This window comes from Idiotropiscis lumnitzeri, chromosome 4 (genome assembly GCF_059441095.1).
Source record: "Idiotropiscis lumnitzeri isolate Australia: NSW breed Sydney's pygmy pipehorse chromosome 4, RoL_Ilum_1.0, whole genome shotgun sequence".
NCBI classification, from domain to species: domain Eukaryota; kingdom Metazoa; phylum Chordata; class Actinopteri; order Syngnathiformes; family Syngnathidae; genus Idiotropiscis; species Idiotropiscis lumnitzeri.
In genome coordinates, this window is record NC_142394.1 from 8,957,015 (window position 1) to 8,978,739 (window position 21,725).

At 41.1% G+C, this 21,725-nt stretch overlaps 3 protein-coding genes and 1 long non-coding RNA gene across 5 annotated transcripts; all 4 read right to left on the reverse strand.

Annotated features, from left to right (window-relative positions):
• Window positions 1-1,114: 1,114 nt before the first annotated feature.
• LOC148338025 (uncharacterized) lies at window positions 1,115-6,522 on the reverse strand. Its single transcript, XR_015842760.1, has 3 exons — window positions 6,397-6,522; window positions 5,512-5,615; window positions 1,115-1,226 (listed from the first exon to the last, which is right to left on the reverse strand). It is a non-coding gene; the product is annotated as an uncharacterized LOC148338025 (long non-coding RNA).
• A 1,546-nt stretch (window positions 6,523-8,068) lies between these two features.
• On the reverse strand, window positions 8,069-10,688 carry eif4ea (eukaryotic translation initiation factor 4ea). 2 transcript variants are annotated; one of them, XM_088293313.1, is made up of 7 exons: window positions 10,585-10,688; window positions 9,884-9,990; window positions 9,701-9,796; window positions 9,546-9,609; window positions 8,960-9,073; window positions 8,742-8,881; window positions 8,069-8,667 (listed from the first exon to the last, which is right to left on the reverse strand). In XM_088293313.1, the coding sequence occupies exons 1-7, from the start codon at window positions 10,600-10,602 to the stop codon at window positions 8,553-8,555; spliced, it is 654 nt and encodes a 217-aa protein (XP_088149439.1). In that variant the 5' UTR covers window positions 10,603-10,688; the 3' UTR covers window positions 8,069-8,552. The 2 variants fall into 2 exon arrangements, with proteins under 2 accessions (XP_088149439.1, XP_088149438.1); XM_088293312.1 differs by having other exon boundaries at window positions 8,742-9,073.
• Window positions 10,689-11,806: 1,118 nt separating this feature from the next.
• Window positions 11,807-17,402, reverse strand: LOC148338027 (alcohol dehydrogenase class-3). Its single transcript, XM_088294019.1, has 9 exons — window positions 17,303-17,402; window positions 16,699-16,800; window positions 16,482-16,623; window positions 16,307-16,394; window positions 14,641-14,860; window positions 14,019-14,279; window positions 13,815-13,950; window positions 12,071-12,209; window positions 11,807-11,978 (listed from the first exon to the last, which is right to left on the reverse strand). Exons 1-9 carry the CDS (start codon window positions 17,318-17,320, stop codon window positions 11,954-11,956), a joined length of 1,131 nt encoding a protein of 376 aa, XP_088150145.1. The 5' UTR covers window positions 17,321-17,402; the 3' UTR covers window positions 11,807-11,953.
• Window positions 17,403-17,951: 549 nt separating this feature from the next.
• On the reverse strand, window positions 17,952-21,471 carry gar1 (GAR1 homolog, ribonucleoprotein). Its single transcript, XM_088294020.1, has 7 exons — window positions 21,341-21,471; window positions 20,913-21,123; window positions 19,946-20,100; window positions 19,801-19,860; window positions 19,619-19,730; window positions 18,370-18,507; window positions 17,952-18,284 (listed from the first exon to the last, which is right to left on the reverse strand). The coding sequence occupies exons 2-7, from the start codon at window positions 21,106-21,108 to the stop codon at window positions 18,274-18,276; spliced, it is 672 nt and encodes a 223-aa protein (XP_088150146.1). The 5' UTR covers window positions 21,109-21,123; window positions 21,341-21,471; the 3' UTR covers window positions 17,952-18,273.
• Window positions 21,472-21,725: the final 254 nt, after the last annotated feature.

Below are 21,725 nucleotides of genomic sequence, written 5' to 3' on the forward strand. Positions count from 1 at the left end.
AGAGACGAGCAACCATCCGCACTCACACTCATACCTAGGGGCAATTTAGAGTGTTCAATCGGCCTGCCATGCATGTTTTTGGAATGTGGGAGGAAACCGGAGTACCCGGAGGAAACCTACACAGGCACGGGGAGAACATGCAAACTCCACACAGGATGGCCGGAGCTGGGATTAAACCCACATCCAATGTTGTCTCTCACTGTGAGGCCATCGTGCTAACCAGTCGGCCACCATGCCGCCCTATTTAGCTTTGTTAATGGATATTTTATTGACAATCTAACATCATTATCCAAAGTTCATGTACATTAGTACAAAATTTAAAACAATTGGTGAGGAGGGCAGGGACGCAAATTGTTTTCTTCTTGGTAGGGGAGGCGTGACAGGAAATAATTGAGAAATAATTGGTCTAGGGGTATGATGATGAGCCAACAGTAAGTGTATTTGTTTAGGAAACTTTCTCAACGCCTCACCCTCTATATTTACGTAAAATTCTTCAGTCCACCAGCTCCAGCCTGCAGAGACGACGTTGCGCGTTATCAGACCGTGAAACTTTGCCATTAGCGCCGTTTTGGCTGTGAACACAGCCAACTTGAAAGCCACTCCTTGCATTCCCTTAGAATTCAGCCCAGGAGAGGCGTGCTGTCTACAAGGCGGGCGCAGAAACTGTCACGCTTGAGTCCATGCACTAGATGGACACAAGTCGGTTTATAAGGAACTGCAAGGTCTCCACTTGCTGATGATGTCAAGTTGGCTGCTGTGAAGTGGAGAACGCCTTTCACCCCTGATCGTGCTTTCCTGTGTTTTCTTTCAGCTGGTCTAAATATCAGTATACTTTCTACCACCAAATTATCAAGTGATGTAAAAGGAACCTCCCTTAATACTTAGATATCCGCACTCTGATTCCCTGTCAACAGTACTTCCAGAAAGATTGTGAGATTATGGGGTAAATTTTATATTTATTTATTATTTTTTTTTTTTTTTGACCTGAGTTCAAACTGTGCTCGATGTATCACCTGAAGTAAATGCGACAGCTTTTGGATTCTAATTCCCAAACTAGGTCACCCCTCACACCCCACCCATCCCAGGATAAAATAAAAAAAAACTTATCTAGTGAGGCAGGCTCAGAGATGGATGACACCCAAAGCTTTGGGGGGGTTGATGTTGTTGAGAGGGAGTGCTCGTTAAACGAAGCCGTCACCCCCGCAGGTTCTTCCTTCTTTCTGGGCCTAAACGGAACATGTGTACTCAAATTAATGAAAAGGAATGAACACTTTTTTTTGCAGTTAGCCATTCATGTTTCGCAATTCTACCAGACAGAGCAGCCGGCAGTGGGTCAGGAAGCTGAGAATGTTTATTCTTTGTATATAATAAACACCAGAGGGATGTTTGTTTTCCTTAATTTGAAAGTTGTTTTACATTGCATTATTTTATGCCACCATGAAATCAGAATCAGCCGTGGTGCTCTTTATTAAAAAGGGGTCTGGTTCTTATCAACACTGGGCATTAGCATTCTGGACCATTTTCCTCCTCGCTCCCCTTTATGACAGTGCTGATAGTGTAAGATGGAATATATACAATCTCTTCTTCTTGTTCTTGTCAGTACTTGTGCATCAGCATCCAGGAGCAGCTGCATTGTGGAAATCTTAGATCTGCATTCATAGTTACTTCAAGTTTTCCCTCCATGTGACAGTGCTGTTGATCCAGGTTACATACAGCAATGACAATCTCTGCAGGTTCTGTGACTTGAGCAGTCACATCAGATCAGTAGGAGCTATTTTGCAGACTTATACAACCCCAATTCCATTGAAGTCGGGACATTGGATAGAATATAAATTAAAAACAGAATACAATGACTTGCAAATCATGTTCAACATATATAATTGAATACACTGCAAAGACAAGATTATGCATTTTATGCTTCATAAGTACCGATGCTGACTTTGGAACTTTGCGTCCATAACAGTCCAGGTGGGTCTTTTCTTCTTTGGTCCCAAGGACAAGGACGTCCACAATTTCCAAACACAATTTGAAATGTGGACTCGTCAGACCACAGAGCACTTTTCCACTTTGCGTCAGTCTTTCTTAGATGAGCTTGGGCTCAGAGAAGCCGGCGGCGTTTCTGTGAGTCATTGATAAATGGCTTTTCCTTTACATGAGAGTTTGAATTTGCACATTTGCATGTAGCAATGGATTGTATTCACTGACATTCATTTTCTGAAATGTTCCGCTGCCCATGCGTTCCTATCCTTTACACAGTGATGTCGGTTTTTGATGCAGTGCCGCCAGAGGTATCGGCGGTCACGGACATTCATTGTTGGTTTTCGGCCTTGCCGCTTACAAGCAGCAATTTCTCCAGATTCTCTGAATCTTTTGATGGATATTATAAATACCCAAATATCTTCCAATTATATGCTGAGGAACATTGTCCTTAAACTGTTGGACTATTTTCTTATGCGGTTGTGCACAAACTGGTGCACCTCGCCCCATTTCTGCTGGTGAATCTCAATTCAAGGAAGCTCCTTTTATACCCAACCATGGTACCTACCAGATCTCTATTCGCCTGTTCACCAGTGGTATGTTCCAAACAGTTGTTTGATGAGCATTCCTCAACTTTCTCAGACCTTTTGACCATCTAGCACAAGTTTTTGGAACATTGTGCATCCATAAACTTCAAAATAATTATTATTTGGTAAAAACAATAAAGTTGATCAGTTTAATGATTGCATAATTTTCTTATTAGTCTATTCAAATAAATATATGTTGAATATGATCTACAAATTATAGTATTCTCTTTTTATCTACATTTTACATATGGACCCAATTTCAATGAAATTGTCATTGTATTTGCATTAATAAGATTAATAATGAACTACAAGTCCCCAACTTCCCCCTCATGACAAGCAGCTGTGAGGATGTCGATGACCTGGTGGAAGCATCATGTTGAACTCTGGCCCGACCATTTAATTAAAAACTGCTAAACAAATTATCAATGGGAGAGTGCTCACTCTGCAGAGATGTCGTCTCGCAAGCTCGGATTTTTCAAGGCTCCATCTATACCTCTGACCTCGCAGAGTGTATGAACTGCAAACGTATTGATATGGCTATAAAAGAAAAGGAAATTGTCTCCTTTTTAGACAAAAGGGCCATCTTGACAGGATATATTTGATCACCATGGCAACAAAAAGCGGAGGGGATCAGCACTTCTTCAGCACACCCTGATGCATGTGACACATTGAGTTTATAAATAGAACACTTGGGCAGCGTCGGCCAACCACTGGCAGAGGCTCAGGTCTTGGCTGTGGGTGAAGGCAGGGGCCGGAGACCTCGGACTCTGGACATCTGGGCAGTGACGAGCTGGTGCAGCGGAGGAGATGTAGGTCCAAGCCTGTGTGTGCATATATATGTGTGTGTGTGCGTGTGTGTGGACATGACTGTCATTGGTATTTTTCCAATGAGAATGTTGATCCAATTTTGAAATTGTACCACCTAAGGGATGTTCCACTTTTGAGGTTCCTGTTTTTTGTATTTTTGATGGAGTCCTGTGTCAATTGTTCTAAACAGCCCAGAGGGTGGAATTTAAACAGCCTAGTTTTTTTTTAATTCTCCAAGAAATCTGTTTAGAGGCCACTCAAATGGGGAGCATAGCTAACAGCCCTGGAAAAGTAGCCAAGTTTCATGAAAGATAAACAATTTGTGTTTTCTAGACCAGTGGATTCCCAACCACCGGTCCTTGGCTCAGTACTGGGACGCGTACCATTTCGTACCAGGCCACACAGAGACGACCCCTCCTCCCCACCAAAAATAAATGAAGAAAAAATGTTTTTTTTTTTGTGCTGAGTTCAGCAGATACCCACGGCCATGCTTTACATAAAAACGTCACCCAGTTTTGCTACTGAGTTGGATGTGCATTTTTAATAGTGACATTGAAGAATAAATATTTTTCAATTAAGAATACAATAATGAAAACCTTTTGGACTCAATAATACACTCATCCATCCATTCTCTTCCCCTTTTCCGAGATTGTGTTGCAGGGGCATCAGCTTAAGCAGGGAAGCCCAGACTTCCGACGCGTCCACATTGCCCAGTTCCTCCTGGGGGATCCCGAGGCATTTCCAAGCCAGCTGAGAAACGTAGTCTCTCCAGCATGTTCTGGGTCATCCTCAGAGCCTTCTCCCAGTGGAACATGCCCTGAAAACCTCACCAGGGGGGCGTCCAGGTGACGTCCTGACAAGATGCCCGATTCACCTCATCTGACTCCTCTCCTTGCAGAGAAAAAGGTGCAATAGGACTCCTTCAGCTTCAGGGCATTCCTCACCGCTGGTGTCCACAAATAGGTTTGGGGTTTGCCTCCACCACAGGCACCAACCAGCTTACGGCTACAGCGCCGTCGCAACAATGGAGGCACGAAACATGGTCAACTCAAACTCCTTGTACGCCCTCTGTAAAATGTAAGTTTTACAGGAGGTGGGAGTTGAAACTCTTTCTGACAGGAGACCCATTCTTTTGAACATGGTGTCCGTGATGGAAAATCCAGGACGAGCACAGATGTCCAGTAACAGAACACTAATTGGGTTCCAATCATATCCCCCCAGGTGTCACTGTCATTGCTCATGTGAGCATTTAAGTCATCTAAGCAAAAGGGTGGAGTTCCCAGAAGGAGCATTCTCGAGCACTCCTTCCAAAGACTCCAAAAAAGGGTGGGTACTCTGAACAACTGTTTGGTGCATAAGCACAAAAACAAGCAGGACCTATCCTCAGACCCGAAGACAGAGGGAGGCTACCCTCTCGTCTACCGGAGTGGACCCCAATGTACAGGCGCTAAGCCGGGGGGCAATAAGTATGCCCACACCTGCTCTTGCCTCTCGTCATGGGCAACTCCAGAGAGAAAAACAGTTCAACCCCTCTCAAGAGAACTGGTACCAAAGCCGAACTGTGTGTGGAGGCCAGTTTGACGATATCTAGTTGGAACTTTTCTGCCTCATACACCAGCTCGAGCTCTTTCCCTGCCAGAGAGGGGACATTCCACTTGCCTAGAGCCACGTTCTGTAGCTGGTGAGCAGTCTGCCAAGGGTCTCCTTGAAGCTGTGCAGACATTTTCTCTGCATCCATGAGCAACACTCTTTGGCCGTCCATCTAACTACGCACTCGACCCCTTTGGCCCCTCACACAGGTGATGACCCCATGGGAAGGGGGACCCAGGATTGTCCTTTCAGGCTGGGCCAGGCCAAGACCCATGGGACCAGGCCCGGCCACCAGACGCTCGCCTTCGAGCCCCACCGCAAGACCTGGCACAAGAAGGCAGGGAAACTTCAACCTGGACCTGTTTGCCTTGGGTGACCCTGCCAGGAGCATAATGCCCCGCACAACTTTGCACCTAGGATCATTGCGACACTCAAATCCTTCCACCACGATAAGGTGACGGCTAATGGAGGGGTCTTACAATAATTACTTTCATATTTATCATAATCATCATTTTTCAGTTATTAAATAAAGGGCGTTTATGGAACTCACGTAATATAAATGGGCTACTTCCATCCATCCATTATCTGTTCCACTTCTCCTCACAAGGGTCGCAGGGGTGTTGGAGCCTATTCCAGCTGTCTTCGGGCTTGTTTCTAATTTAAAAAAAAAAAAAGAGTAAGACGGAAGAAGTCTTTCTAGACTTCACTTAACATAAATACATTTTTAAATCAAATCTAAAATGAGCACACTATTTTTTCCTTGACATATTTAACTATTCGTGTAATGGCAAAAGTCTACATTTATTATGTTCAATGTTTATACATATATTGATTACATTTAAAGTGTTTTCAGCCCCTATCCTACTGAGCAACAAACATTAACACGAGTTTGAGAAGGTAGTGAACGTTGCATTCTCATTCGGGTTTGTTCAAGGTTCGCCAAATGGACGCTAAACATTCAACTGGACTTTTCCCTAAGCAAAGGAATTATGAATATTTCCTTTCGACAAGAAATAAACAATAAAACTGTTGGCGAACGTCTAGTGAACGTTTGGCAAACATTTTACGAACATTTTCGTCCTTGAATGCGAGTTTTAGAACCTTTTACTGACATGTCTAGCAGCATAATATAATGCCACATTTTGAAAAATGTGCATGCATGACCCTTCGATCAATGCCAATGTTGGTATCAATATTTAAATCACACTGTCTACAACAGGCCGAGTATTGCTGCTGCCAACACTTCTCTATATTGATTGTAGAATGTTAAAATAGTTAAATCTGCTGTTCTCTATCAATATCAACCGATAGGCTATTATCGTTTCAGTTGATCTCCATTAGATCATGTCTTCCGCCTACTCCTTGTAAGTAGCCGAGCCGAAGTGGATATTTTCCATATGTAAAAGCCACTGCGGCATAATCTCCAGAGTCATACTTGCATGCGTGCTGTCATACGACGGCGCTCCCTGAATAGCATTTGGCAACCGAGAGGATTGCAGCATGTCAGATGGAGGGCTGACAACATTATTAGCGATCGCAGGACACAGTCAGCATCCGTACGGGTAATATGCTACCCGCCGATGTGTCTGTCACTTGAGGATGGGCGGGGGGGAATATGCACCCCTGTGGATGTGGGGCCAACTCGTCTCGTCGGTGTCACGTCTCGGGGATTTTAAAGTAGAGCGAGGCTGGGTTGGTTGCCATGTACATTATATTGCTGGCCGGGGGTGGTGCGTGAGGACAGGGGGTCCTTCAAATAAATAAAATAGCCTGCTGATATTTACAAATATCTCGTTTGTCAGCGTACAACTAAGGAGACCTCCGCGGAATCCAATTTCCAATTAAGTGTGCTTTTGACTTGAAGATGGAAAGTCTAATAAGTGGAGCTAGACTGACACCTGCTGGAAATTTACTTGTATGAACTGAATGAACCATATATGAACTCTGTGGGGGTGTGTGGGTATATATTAGTGCTGTCAAGCGATTACATTTTTGGACTAATTAATCTAAAAAAATCCATAATTGATCGCGATTAACTACTTTTTTTACGCAGCATGGAACCGACATCTACGGGAGGAAAATCTTGGATTTAATGTCTAAAAATAAAGTATATTTCTACGCAGGTGTTCTAATAGCGTTCTTTGATCTTTGATTATTCTTTTTCTGGATTTTACAGGAAAAACAGTTGAACGATACACCAAAGACGTACAACTAATAAGGTATTTGAAAGTGGCGTTGCAAAGTGGGCAAATTATTTTATCCAGTGAGTCATCGAGCAAATTTTTTCAGTAAAACGTTTTTGCGACAGTACACAGTAACACTCCAAGTTTGACTGCACAGTGAGCAGAGGTCACCTGCTACAGGGAGGAAATACAACTGAGTTATTTATTTTTAGTGCGTGATAGTTTAAATTCATTTCCATAGCCCTAATTTATATATATACGTTCGTGTGTGAGCATATATGTGAATGAATTCAACAATTAAAAAAAAAAGGAAAAAAACATCCAAAATGACTTTAAAATTTCTTTAATTTTAATACGGGTGAAATTGAACCTCTACAAAACACTTAATTTCATAAGCAGCAAGCTTTTTGTGTCCCTCATCATTCATTTTTAACAGTATTTTATTGATTGTCAAAAGAAGTTACACACGAGTTGGCTTCGTGTTGTTTTATTCATTACCTACCTTAACAAAATGATCAATTATTTTGTGAAAGGCAGTCAACCTGACCAACATAACCCATTACTAATACTGTATAGTGCAGATCAGGCTGACCCCACTGATATGAAACTTGTGTTTGGCACAATTAATTTAGATAATCATCTACAAAAAAAAAACGAGCCCGTTTCACATTTTTGTGTCTTGAATTATATAAATATAATTATATATATATATATTTATAGACATTTCAGATGTGTTTCAATAACTAAAACCCAAACTGACCCAGGAACAATAGTGCCACTGAAAAACATAACAGAAAGTGTTTAAACTACTAATCATTTACAGGCCACAACATTATGTGCAGCTTCATAAGATGCAAATACTGTCTTGAACATTCGGTCAATTAAATTATATATGATTGGAGACAGTTGACACTACTCAATAGCTTGTCAAAAGAACAACACTCCACTCGTGCTTTTATTGGCATCTCCGGGTGTGCACATTTACTGTTCAGTGACATGGGTAGTAGCACTACTACTCATATTTGAATCAGAAATTAAATTGACTTGAACCAAACAAAGAACATCGGACAAAATTTATCCCATAACCTTGGGGGTGGGGGGGATTTTAAATACAGCACAAAAATCCACATATATAGTGCTCCTCTCTTCAAAAAATAAGTCTCTCTTTTTTTGTAATTATTCACACTTTGTACAAGTGGCTGGATGAGAACGCTTTCCATGAAACAAAAATATACTCTCCCAAAAAAAAAAAAAATCATAAACTTCTCAATGGAGGGGTGCAGCCATTCAACTGTGCATAAGTCCAGAAACTTAAATACAGGAACAGTGAGTAATCCCCATCTCTTGTTAACGTTCATGTGGAAAAAAGGTGGCCCAAAAAAAAAAAAAAAAAAGATTGTGGTCTTCATCAGGCGACAAACTTGTTTTTGGTAGTGGAGCCGCTCTTCGTAGCCGTGTCGGCATGTGACTGGTAGCCTATTACAACTTTGGAAGGGACTCCAAGCCGCTCTTTGTAGACACGCCTAACAAACAAGAAACAGTAATCAAACTCAAAACGGCAAAGAAACAAAAGGAAACATGTCAGCCCTCTGCTCACCCTATGTGCGTGATGGCCTCCTTGTTTTCGTAGTCCGTGGTCCAGATGGCGATTTTGTCCCCTTTGGCTCGTACGTTGATGACTGCGCCGCACACGTCGTCGCTGTGGTCATCAAATGCTTCGCCCACCAGACACAAAAGCTGTGGTGCAAAGACATCTACCATGTGACAACCGGAAGGGAGGACATAATGAGCACAAACTACAGGAACAAAACTTGCCGTCTCCAACCAGAAGCGATCGAGGTCAGCCTTGCGCTGCTGCTTGGAGAGCGTGATGAGCCAGCGGCCGCCTCGCCGGTTTCGTTCATCCTCCCACATGGGCTCAATACCATCCTGTGGACAAAGGAAATACTCATGGAACCACTGCAGCCAAGTGGAGACCATGGAGTCCAATACAGTGGCATCCATAGCTAAGGAAGTAATCAGCTGTGATCTACAGCAAAGTGGAAACTGTGGACACTCAAGCATTTGGAGCTAAGGCAGAGAAACACGTTAAGTGAAGATAGGTCTGTGGCAAGGACTAGAATTAGAAAGGAAGAGAATGGCCCACTGCAGCAAAGTAGAGAGTGTGGAGTTCAATAATGCAGCATCCAGCACTAAGGTGCAGTAACATAATTTATATCAGAAGGTCATGGGACACCGGAGACAATATTAAAACAAGGGGAAAAAGATCCCTAGAGCAGATAGTCAAAATGCAGAACAGGTTGGGAGAAGACGCCCTTCAAAATATCTACCTGGATGACTACACTTCTTGTTACTGCACATCAGACATCAGACAACGACGCAGGAGGGTGTGTGTTCCTACCTTAAAGAGTGAATAGTCACAGCCGGACATCAAGTTACTGGACAGCTGAATGTGGTTATACAACCTGAAATGGCACAAAGGACACATCTTTGTCACATTCATAAATACAAAACCTGTATTGCGATTCACAGAAACTTTTTTATAACAATACTTACGCCCAGAAGTCCTCCACTGTGTCAAATTTGGAGATGAGCCGAAGGTTGGCTTGCCAGGTTTTGCTCTTGTCATTCTTGAAAAACCAAAGTGCCCACCTGCACATGCACAGCACTGTCGTTTGCTACATTGTCAAAAGTATATCAGACTTGTGCAGTAGTGGAGAACCAAACTCTGGGTCTTACCTGTTCTGTAAAGGATGCTTAATGTATGATTCCGGACTTTCAACCAGTTTTTGAACAGTCGTGTCACTCTCTTCCTTCTCAGGCTTTGGAGTGATGGAGGGTAACACCTAGTCGACAAAAGGAATAGTCAATGATTGTAATTTACGGGCAACTCTATTTAGAAACTGAGCAAGAACCAGGGCTTGGAAATAAGGCCTGAAACTAGAATCTTGGATTTTGTTTTTCCTAAACAATTTAAAGTACATTTCGCTATAAATTCGTAAAGAAAAGTAGACTTCGGGCCGTGTGACGTCATGTCAACTTCTTCCATCAATTTCTACCTCGCCAAAAATTTAGGTTTGATGAAAGGGACGTAGGGACAACATAACTTTTCGGCCAGCCTTTCCATTAGTTGCACTGAAAATGAATAGTTCTCTATCTATTCTATCAGTTATGCAACGTAGCAAACTAATAAGCACAGCCTCGTTTGCAGCCGTGCCCTGGAGAGAGGCTGCTGCTCGCGCTGCTATGCTAATAATAGCCTAGCAAGTGAGTGGAACTTTTCGAATAAGGGACATTTTATCCCACGCGGTAACACTCATGCACACTGGTTAGTTTTGTATCGAAACGGGGAAAGAACGTCTTTGACCAGTGTTCACAAAAAAAGGGTGCGAGTGAGTTGGAGTCGACTTTTAACTACCGGTGTGTAGCAGTGCACTCACCAAATAGGCGGTCGCCATCTTGTAGAACCAACCTTCCTCGCATTTTTTTCTCGGTTAAATAAGCGGATTGGACCCGCTTCAGCGCTGCAATGCGCATGCGCATCATGAACGGTGCCGCCACGACTCCAGAAATATGTGTTGCATTAAAATAGCCGTTTGTTCCCCTTAAAATTGATATATTACGTTGAGTCTTTAAATGTTCCTCTCAATAAATATTTTCTTCTGTTTTGAGGTGGGCCTCTTTAATGGAAATGAGCCACTACTCACCCACTCAACCCCACTTACTGCATGGCCAACTTATTGCAGCTTTTACAATACTTTTTTTTTTTTTTGCTGATCCATCGGTCCCCTGTGCTGTTATGTTAATGCAGTGGAACCTCAGGCTACGAATTTAATTTGTTTCCTGACCCAGTTCCCAAACTGAGGTAACTGAGGTATTACACTGATATGAATGGAAATGCAACCAGCTCCAATAGCATAACATTTTACTATATTTCATATATAATGCAATAAGAGTGGTTTTGCTAACACTGTGGAGTGTCACATCCGTACAGTAACAATGTTCACTCTGATTGCTGTTCACCCTAAATGGCCACCACCTCACATGACACAGGGCAGATTGTCTAATAATGCTTTGCATTTTAGGTTAAAAATAAAAATTAATAATACATACTTGAAGATTTATGCAGCATGAAAATGGGCACAAAGCTCTGTGCCTTCCGCAGCCATGCTAAGACAGTAGATAAACAGAAAACAGTGTGTAACCAAGATCAAAGGTTACACTATATACAATTATTTGAATGTTTCCCCTAACGTTAAAGATACTCTACAGTTGAGCAATTTCAGAGTTCAAGTTGTTCATTCGAAATATATTGTCATTTCACCTAATATTTCTTGTAACCAGTTGCTGTGATACATATTGCGCTGAACCTGATGAATGCTAAATTTAAGATTTCAAATTACATTATCATACTGTAGTTCAGGTGTTTTAACATTGCAAATAAATATCTATAGTATAGACTGACTCGAGTGCAATATTTCATTATTTACTTTTAGGACTATAGTTTACAGCTATAGAAAAATCATAAACTGACCATCAAGAAATCAGAAGACTACATATGATTTAATTGAAAAATTATATATTTAAATTTGGTGTAACTTTTGCTTATTTTATTGATACAATATTTGTGTGCAGTGAATGAAAACAAAAAAGGGTAGAGCGTCATCTTTGAATGCTTTTTATAACAGAACTGTCACAATCATTGTGAAATTCTTCAAACAAACGTGATTTTGACAATGAAAACAACGTGGAATTTAGTGCTTTTGAAAGGCCGAAACTCGTATGACTTGACTGTTGGTCGAGGCACTTTTAGAAGGTCAGGACTGTGCGGATGCTGCACAAGAAAAAAAAAAAAAGAGAAACCGTCATTGTAAGGGACAAATTTTAAATCGATCAAATTAAGGACTACGGCATTAATGAGCATACCTGATTCCATGGTGCATGAGGTCAAATCCCTCATTAATCTTCTCGAATGGCAGGGTGTGCGTGACAAACTCGTCCACCTTCAGCTTCTTGTTCATGTAGTCTTCAACCAGTTTGGGGACGCTTTCCACACTCTTCCAGCCTGTGGGGAAAAATGTTAAAGATTAAATGTTAAAGTTGCTTTGGTACATTTTTCAGATCAATTGGACTTCTCAAAACTACTTACTACTATTGTGTCACTTATGCACATTAAACAAGCAGTTTCTCATTTCACGGAACAAGTTCCAAAAGCTTTGTTAAATCCATGTAAAGGTTGGTCTTGCTAGGTGGCTGCGGCTCAATTTGTAGAGCGGGTTACGAGGTGACTAAATGTACGGCTGCTCAAACCGTGGCTGCTATTATAGTTCTTTTGCTGCTATTTTTGCTAATAACAGCAGCAAGACCCGCGAGTAGTTGGTGACAAGTAAGTACAGCAAGAAAACACAACAAAACCACGCCGGTCTATGCTGTGTGCTTTGTATTTTAGCAGGGTCATTTTCCTTGAGGAGATTGTCCAATGTTCACATTTCCGATATTTTTTTTATTAGTTTGTTTTTGCGTTATAGCGTGCCATCTTCTACTTTTTGTATCACAATAAAATGGTGTGTCAACAAATTACAGTGCAAACACTAAAAGTGAAATTGGAATCTTACCCTGTCTCTTCAAATCAATCTTTCACAAACATGAAGGTATGCTTCAATTCACAACACTGAATTTGTCATTAAAACTTAAGCAGCAGTTTACGTCAGAGCTTTCCTCCAGATTACACTGTCAAATTGAACACGTCACTAATGACCCTGACTGTTAACAGTACACAATGACAAAAAGACTTGTTCTGATGAAACTGACATTTTTAATGATACAGATATTCTTGAGATGCAAAATGGCTTTAGCTGCAGAATCAGGATGTTTTGCTAGTTGTACTAATTGTTTTAAGAAATGTATTCACTGTTTTGAATATTTCACTTGTACAATATGCAGTACATTTTCAATTGTGTTTATTTCTATTGCGCAAGATGGTGGTTTATCAATAACTACAAAGAAATCAACATTATTGTAATAGTATGGCACATGTGCACATGCATAGTAGTACGGACATTTTTTTTTTTTAACTTTGTGGCTTATTTTTTAGTAGTTCTGTTTAATTCTATAGTGCAGTGTGAGAGTATGTAAATAGTTTGTGTATTTTTAATCATGTTTTTTATACACTATTTGTATCAACGATAATTACACACACACTCACAGACGCACATCATTGCTTCAGCACACATGCGCACACCCACATGCTTGTTTTAAGTTTCACTTTCCATAGGTTTCGTTTTTCTCTGAATAAAGTCCAGAGGGATGGGCGAAGAAGTCAGTGAGAGTGCGGGAGAGTGAACTGGCAAGACGTCTACTTCACTTCCTGGCTTCTCCTCCCATCGCGATGGAGAAAAGACAAAACCTTCCCTGGTTATTCCTCTGGTTCTCTGCATTTAATTCAGTCTAATGAAGGCGTCAGGACCTTTTAAACCTGACAGCAGGCTGTCAGTTATCGTCAATAACTGGCAAAGAACATAATAGTCGAGAGCATTTTGGACTTTTTCAGAGTAGCGTATTGGGAGAACCAACATATTTGCCACCCACACTTTAAAATTGAGGCAGAAGTGGTGACTAATCCATTTTGGTGTCCCATTTAAGTGCTATATAAAAATAAAAAACAGATCACCTCCAAAGGCAGTACCACGCCACACTCGTCCTGTCACCAGCTGGAAAGGCCTGGTGGAGATCTCTTGTCCAGCTGCAGCAACACCGGCGATGATGCTCTCGCCCCAGCCTTTGTGGCACGCCTCCAGAGCAGCTCGCTGGAATTTTCAACTGGTTAATTACATCCTTCTGTACATGTCACAAGCATACAAACAGAACATCTCACCATGATCTGCACGTTGCCGATACACTCGAAAGAGTAGTCCACGCCACCGTCGGTCATCTCCACCAACACCTCGTTGATGGCCTTGCTGTGGTCCTTGGGGTTGACAAACTCGGTGGCGCCAAATTCCTTGGCTTTATCAAACTTGGTCGGGTTGATGTCAACGCCGATGATGCGCGTTGCTCCGGCCACCTTGCAGCCCATGACGGCTGCAAGGCCGACAGCACCCAAGCCGAAGACGGCACATGTAGAACCGGGTTCCACCTAAACCCAAATGGAAAGGAACACACTCACCAGGTATGTTTCAAGCAGTTTTAGAAAGTGCTGTGTGCTGTACAGTGATATGTACAGTATGTGAAAGTTAAAACTTGTTGCAGGTCCATAAAACTGTCAATGTGCATTGAGTTCCTATAAGCCAAGTTATTTTTCTTTTCCGAAACAATTGTCTCATCTTGTTTTGTAGAAGGAATATTATCACCACAATCTTTAGATTTTGCTGAGCCTCGATGGGGAAAAAGGGAGGAATCTATTTAGGGAGCGGAGATCATTTAAGTGCAAAAACTGAAACGTGAGACCTACTAGAACGGGCATTCTGTGGCATATACACTGTACGGTTTCAGCAAACCTTGGCGGTGTTCAGCGCAGCGCCGTATCCCGTAGAGATGCCACACCCGAGGAGGCACACCCTGTCAAGAGGAGCCTTCTCGTTAATTTTGGCCAGCGAGATGTCGGCCACCACGGTGTACTCGGAAAAGGTGCTCGTCCCCATGAAGTGGAACACTTTCTTGCCCTTGCAAGTGAAGCGGGAGGTCCCGTTGGGCATCAGGCCCTGACCTTGGGTCACTCTGAAGGAAAACATAACGTCAGGAAGATGTGTGCTAAGCTAAACATACTATTGTGGGCGTTGTGCACACCATGTCAACTGCATGTGATAAACCTAGAACTAGACATTTTAGCCAGTTCAGTCAGGCCCCTACTTGTGAACTGATGCCAGAGGGCCTAAAAGAAACAAGACTAACAAAAACATACACAGGATATTTACAAACGAATGCGTGTGCGTGTGTGGACAAAAGTCCAAACAATTTCAAACTTGTTCAAGCAATTTGACCCATGACTTTTTTTTAACTATCCGGAACAATCAGTATTACGGGAATAACGAGTTTACTTTCAGTGATTTATGGAACCAAACATGGCAGGTCGGTATTGCCCTTTAGATTCATTCTGATATGACATTCCACTAAGACTTTGGTTAATGTTTAATTTATTTCCTCTACAAAATAATGTAGGGCTCTAGCTGTCGAATTCTTTTGTGATCAAGTATCCTTTTGATATTTCTATGGAATAATCATGTAGTCGGACAAAATACACATCCGCTCTGTTACAGAGCAATCATGAACTGTTCAAAGCATGCCCATTTTATTGTTTTAAGATAAGAATCCTTTAAATTGACATTGCGCATAGCAGTAAACTGCATTTTCTTGTCATTTCCAGTGAGGTAATATCAAACAAATAATAATAAATACAAATGTAAATTTCAGTTTAATTTAATAAAAGTGTGAATTTATTTCAGCCACTAACAGTGAGATAAAGATAAATGAGAATCAATATTTTTTTAAATAGAAATACTGCGTGAATCACTTGCAGATTAAGTCACTTTTTGTCGCATTGTATGCATAAAGTCATGCCAACCGTTGAGTGAGCTGACTGTCTCTATGACAATATGCAAGAATTCATCCAAGCTGAGAAACATGTTTTCAAACAACAGGCGCAAATTTCTCCATAAAATAAAAGCCCCGAGATGGTTCTGCTGGCGTTCGAAGAAAGGAAATTGACCAAAAATGCACAAGTGAGTGAAAAGACACCATAATGAGTCACAAATGGAAAACTGCCCACACGCTGCCCCAACTCTTCAAAAGCTAAGTTATGCATTTAATTTACCCAATGCCCACTGTGGAACACTTGTTTTTATAACACTCAATGTTTTATATATATACACACGTGTGTGTGTATGTGTGTGTGAAGCCCTCTTTTTACTACCTAGTTGGCTGCTACGCAAGCACATCCAAATAGAGGCAAGTGTTTCACGGGACGCTGTCAGTCTTACACACTTAAACATGGTGCACATCAAATGAAGTGTTACACATCGCAGAAAAAAATCTCATGCTTTTTTTTTTTAATGAACAAAGTACTAAAACTATTCAAAGACTTGATTCAAACCTATAATAGTGCTCATAAAATAAAACTTGCATTTACAACTTCTGGAAGTGTACATTGTATTAAGACAAGTGTACCTAATTTTCTGGCAGAGGTTAGTCTTGGGATTCTTGCAGAACTTGCATTCGCCGCACTGAGGCACATAGAGCGGGATGACAGTATCACCTTCACACATACATACACATCATGAATGTCTGAGCCTTCCAGAATGCAAATACTTTTAAATTCCAAAATGTTTCCGGGACCCCTTACCGGGCTTGAACTTGGTGACGCCCTCGCCAACACTCTCCACCGTGCCAGCGCCCTCGTGGCCCAGGATGACGGGGAAGACTCCCTCAGAGTCACTGCCACTCAGGGTGTAGGCATCAGTGTGGCACACTCCAGTGGCAAAGATCTGAAACAGTTGTCAATGTTAATAGAAAATTACACTTGTTTGTGCACCACCCAGAACAACCTTGACCCATTTTACCTTAATCCGGACTTCATGGGCCTCGGGTGGAGCCACCTCCACCTCTTCAATGGTCAGAGGCTTGCCTGACTCCCAGGCAACAGCAGCCTTGCACTTTATCACCTGGAAAATCAATCACACAGTACGGACGTTTTACTTGAAATGCAGAATAACTGTCAGGTGGCGCCAATAAAGTGTTTGATATTAACACCATGATCAGCACGTAGCCGATTCACTCGAAATAGTAGTCCACACCACCGTCGGTCATCTCCAACGCCGGGTGGTCAGCGTGAACTTTGCGCTTGGGGGCGGGGTGAATTTCGAACAAGTAGATTGTGGACCAGGCCACTCAACAATTTTTAAAAACGGATCTGTTGTTAATACAATATGTAAATTCTATCCACGTTTTGTTTACTAACACCATCCATCCAAGCATAGTTCTGACACTTTTCTGTTGAGGCTTCTGTAACTACTACGCGTACCGAACCGCGAGTAGTAATTTAATGTGCCGAATAATGCAAACAAAACCTCAGGCACATAATGAACTTTCAAAGGTAAATTAAGTTATTATCTATTGAGTAATAGGTACATTATAACGCGAAGAAGGGTTGAAGAACTCACCCACCTTAGCAGACGTCGCCATGCTCTACGGTTTCAGCAAGTGAGGCGTGTGCCGTGTGCATTCACAGACATTCAGCTGTACAGGAAGAAGATTTGACCAATCAGAAACTAAGACAGGGATGACGCATTTCCGGAACAGCACTAAACTGCGAAAAAAAACAATTTTTTTTCATTCTCAAGAAAAGTCCGTGTTTACGGTTTCAACAGAAGTTTGTTTTGGAATATTTAGAATAGCGTATTTGATACCTAAGGCGCAACTAGCACCATTAATCTAGTATTCAGTTCATAGTCGCTGGAAAAGACGCACCGGCTAATCTAAATCGTCAATGGAATTGACGTACAGCACCGAGACAATGGAAACGAATTTTGGTGAAATGAGCCATTAAAAGTAAATGCGTTTGACGTTGACCAATATATTTTACTATTCTTTTCTTTTTTATTATATTTATATATCTTATTTTCTCCATAGACCAAAGCCAAGGACTTTGTCCTCTATTAGTCGACACCTGTTATCTAATGGCCTTGGAGTTTAATATGAAGATTAAGACCACTAAATAGTTGAGTCCTCATCACCAAGGCTATAAATCAACCAATTTTTTGTACAACAGCAGATAAAAGACACTTGAAGGTATTAGAATAAAAATACCACAATATCTTACACAAAACATTTAATCAAGACCATTACATTTCTGCAAAAGAATAAAAGTATTTTCAACCAAGTTAAAACTTGGGATCTTGTTCCCCCATACACATTTGTCCATATACCAGTAATGGCAAGTTGTGAATGCATGTGTTCAGGTTCATATGACATGACTGAAATTTATTACAAGCACGCATACAAGCCTTTTAAATAAAATAAAAAAAGGTTCATCACTCATACAAAAAAAGAAAACGAAAAAAAAATCCACTCAACAGGCCATGTCCAACTTTGTAACTCTCACAGAGGACTGGGATAAATTATGGACCCACAGTAGATCATCTCCCACCTGCAAAAAAAAAAACCCAAAAGAGGTTCAACATTTACTGATACGATGACACAAAAAACATATGACATTCAGGATGTGATCCTACCTCTGAATCCTCTTCCTCCGAATCCGCCACCTCCACGTCCTCCTCCAAATCCTCCACCTCCACGTCCTCCTCCAAATCCACCACCTCTACCACCTCCTCTGAAACCTCCACCTCGGCCCCCTCCTCCCCGGAATCCACCTGCAACAGCAGTACATTAGTGACAATTGTTGAGAAAAAGTAAGGGTACTATCGGGTATTTGTTTTATCCATACAATAAAAATTGGTCAATAAAAGGAAGTGTAACTGCAGGCCTTTTGTAGCCTTAGTTTAGTGATAACCTTTTGGAAGTATGTCCATCTTGTTAATTAATTTTTAAAAACTCATACAAATGTTAAGATGAAATAAAGACAAACTAAGTTATACTAAAATGAAGACCAATTATGCATGCTGTACTTTGCTCAACAGAAGACAAATCACAGACGTTGTACTGTCCTAAAATGACAAACCAGAGAACCACTTTCTTAAAAATAGACACACTAATGATGTGGCGCTTGGTGTTCAGGTTCCTTTCTGCAATAAGTGATGGAACGTTGCCACTCTACGAGGCAAATAAGGACAGCAACCGTATGAGCTAATTCAAAAGATAACGAGTTTCGCTCAGATATTTTCAGAGAAGGTTTATCACATGCCCACACTTTCCCACATGAATTTGTGACAATTTTACGGATGTAGAGTTGTGATCGAAGTCACATTGGGCACTCACAATCTGACTTCACTGTCAACTATTGTGATTTAAACATCTCTTAATTAGCACTGCACAACATAACCTTTAGCTTTCATTGTTCTGCTGTTCTTCTGGTATCTATTGTAAATGTATTTATGTGTTTTCATTTGTGTTCTAATTACAAGCTAATTTACATGACGGCATATGCACATTGCAATAATGGCTTAAGCAATATACGTTTTGCAAAGACATGTTTTTACCTGAATTTGAATAGGCAAACTTAAATGAGAAGCGCCACCCAATAGTTGGACATTATCTAGGGTAATAATTAATTTACTAAAAACACTTTGAGCTTGAAGAATTGTACTTCTTTCATCAGATAATAAAAATGTCATGTCTTTAGGTAGATGTTAAATCTATATCGCTATATACAAAATCCTTAACGCATCAATTTTCCAATATTGTGAAGCCCTACCAAGATACATACCAAGCCATCGCTTTAGACATACTGTTACACACCAACTAAGGACATATACACAACAATATGAGTCCAGGATAAAATAAAACTTAAAAAAAATGCATCACCTCCACGACCACCTCTACCACCACCTCGGCCTCCTCTTGGCGGACCCTTTTCACCAGGCGGCCTCGGCAAGAATCTCTGCAGCGGAAGGAGCTTCATTGGATCTACATAAAACTGAACAAGATTGGTCAATTAGATTGCAGTTTGATGCATATTTGCATGGAAAGTGCATGTGAAATATTACCTTCTGCAATTTCTTAAACGAAGATGCCTTCATGTTTTCAGACAGTTTGACGGAAAAATACTGAAAAGGTGAGTTAAGGAGCATCTAAGCAGCAAGACTGTTCTCACAAAACAAGTTCAAAAGATGTTTGAAATGAATAGGATACAAAGTCCCGCAGCTGTCCAAATATCTCATCCACCTTTCCGATCTGCTCTTTGTTTTCCAGGTACACTGGTGCGTTGAAGTAAGGAACCTTGTTTTCCTGAGTCGTACATTTGCACACAATGTCATCCTCGCAGGGATGCACAAACTCTCCTAAAGCTATGACATGAGAGTTATGTTAAGAGTTGGTTTAATTACAGTATCCAGGGACACTTGAAAATAATGCATCTTGAAATACATGTACTGTAAAAACATTTTTTATCCATCTCACAAGCTGAACTGTGGCCTAGTCGCTGTGAATAAATACTACAATGAAAATATATCTATAACTACAAAAACAGATGAAAAATACAAAAATACTACACCAAAAACACATTAGAAATATGCACACATAATCACCCTCCCCACCCAAAAAACACAAAACAACTTTTGAGACAAAAACTGAAAAATATTGGACAACAAATGAATATATTGGAAAACATGCAAAAAACATACATGGTGAAAAACATACAAACACGATTTACTCTGAGATGAGGATCCCCTGCGACTAAAATAAAATAAATACAACCCCCCCTCCCAAAAAAAACCGGTTGACAACTGTGTTTTCTGGGGGTTGAGAAGCTATCCTTAACGCGGACGCGGACAACTATACAAATGCACGCCGAAAAGGAGAAGCCGAAAAATACTACAACTGCTCTCAGAGATGTTTCATACAGTTGTAGGATAATCACAATTTTAACACTAACGCTGTCTTGAATATTAAAATGGTTAATCAGTAACTCGTCTAGTTTGTCCCTACTTGTTGCACCACACCATTAAAAACATGGTTTCGAATATTTGGATAGTTCATTCAGCAATACTCTATTGAATGAAAACCTCTACGCTGCTGCTAATTAAAACTGAGAAGTACAATTACTGCAAAGTGTGATTAATACTGCTCTACCATTTGCTTTCATGCAAGAAGATCTCACCAACAACGTATTCGGGGGGTCCATAGTCTTGTTGTCTGAAACCACCACGACCCCCACCACGCCCGCCGAAGCCTCCTCTGCCGCCCCCGCCAAAGCCTCCTCTGCCGCCACCAAAGCCTCCTCTGCCGCCGCCAAAGCCTCCCCCGCCTCGGTTATTGAATCCTCCACCTCTCCCACCACCTCCTCTGTAAGACATTCTTGAAAAATATATCTGGGAGGGGGAGAGAAACATCAGAATTTTTGTGGGGTGACGAGTGAAGGCAACGTAGTGCTAAACTAGCTGCTAGCTTGCTCCAACCGTGTAAATATTTTTTAAGCAAATAAATGAAATTGCACAACTCGTCACGACGCAAACACTTCAAACATAACGTCAAAACGGTGAAAAGTGTACAAAGGGATCTACATAGTATTTCATTTGAGTTACTTACAACTTCAGCAGCGATTACAAACTCTCACAGCTCTCCATGCGACGACAACACGTGTGACAACATTCTGCCGTAAAGTTGTACGTTGACTGTGCATCGCTATCAGACGACGCAAAGTGTCGCAAATACCGATGGGTTTGCGGCAGGCAGGGTATTATTTGGTGAAAGAAAAGTAATGCATGGCGCAAAGTATTAAGTATAAAGTCTTAAGTATAAATGTAATATAATACATAGTTATATTTGCACAATATATGAAGTAGTCCCACTCAATAATGTCAACGAGCCAGGTAAGAAAAACAAATGAAATTGTCTCCCAACAGGCGCGACATGACAAGCCATTTTTATTATATATGATTACAGTATTGTTTTATTTTAAAATAATTCAAAT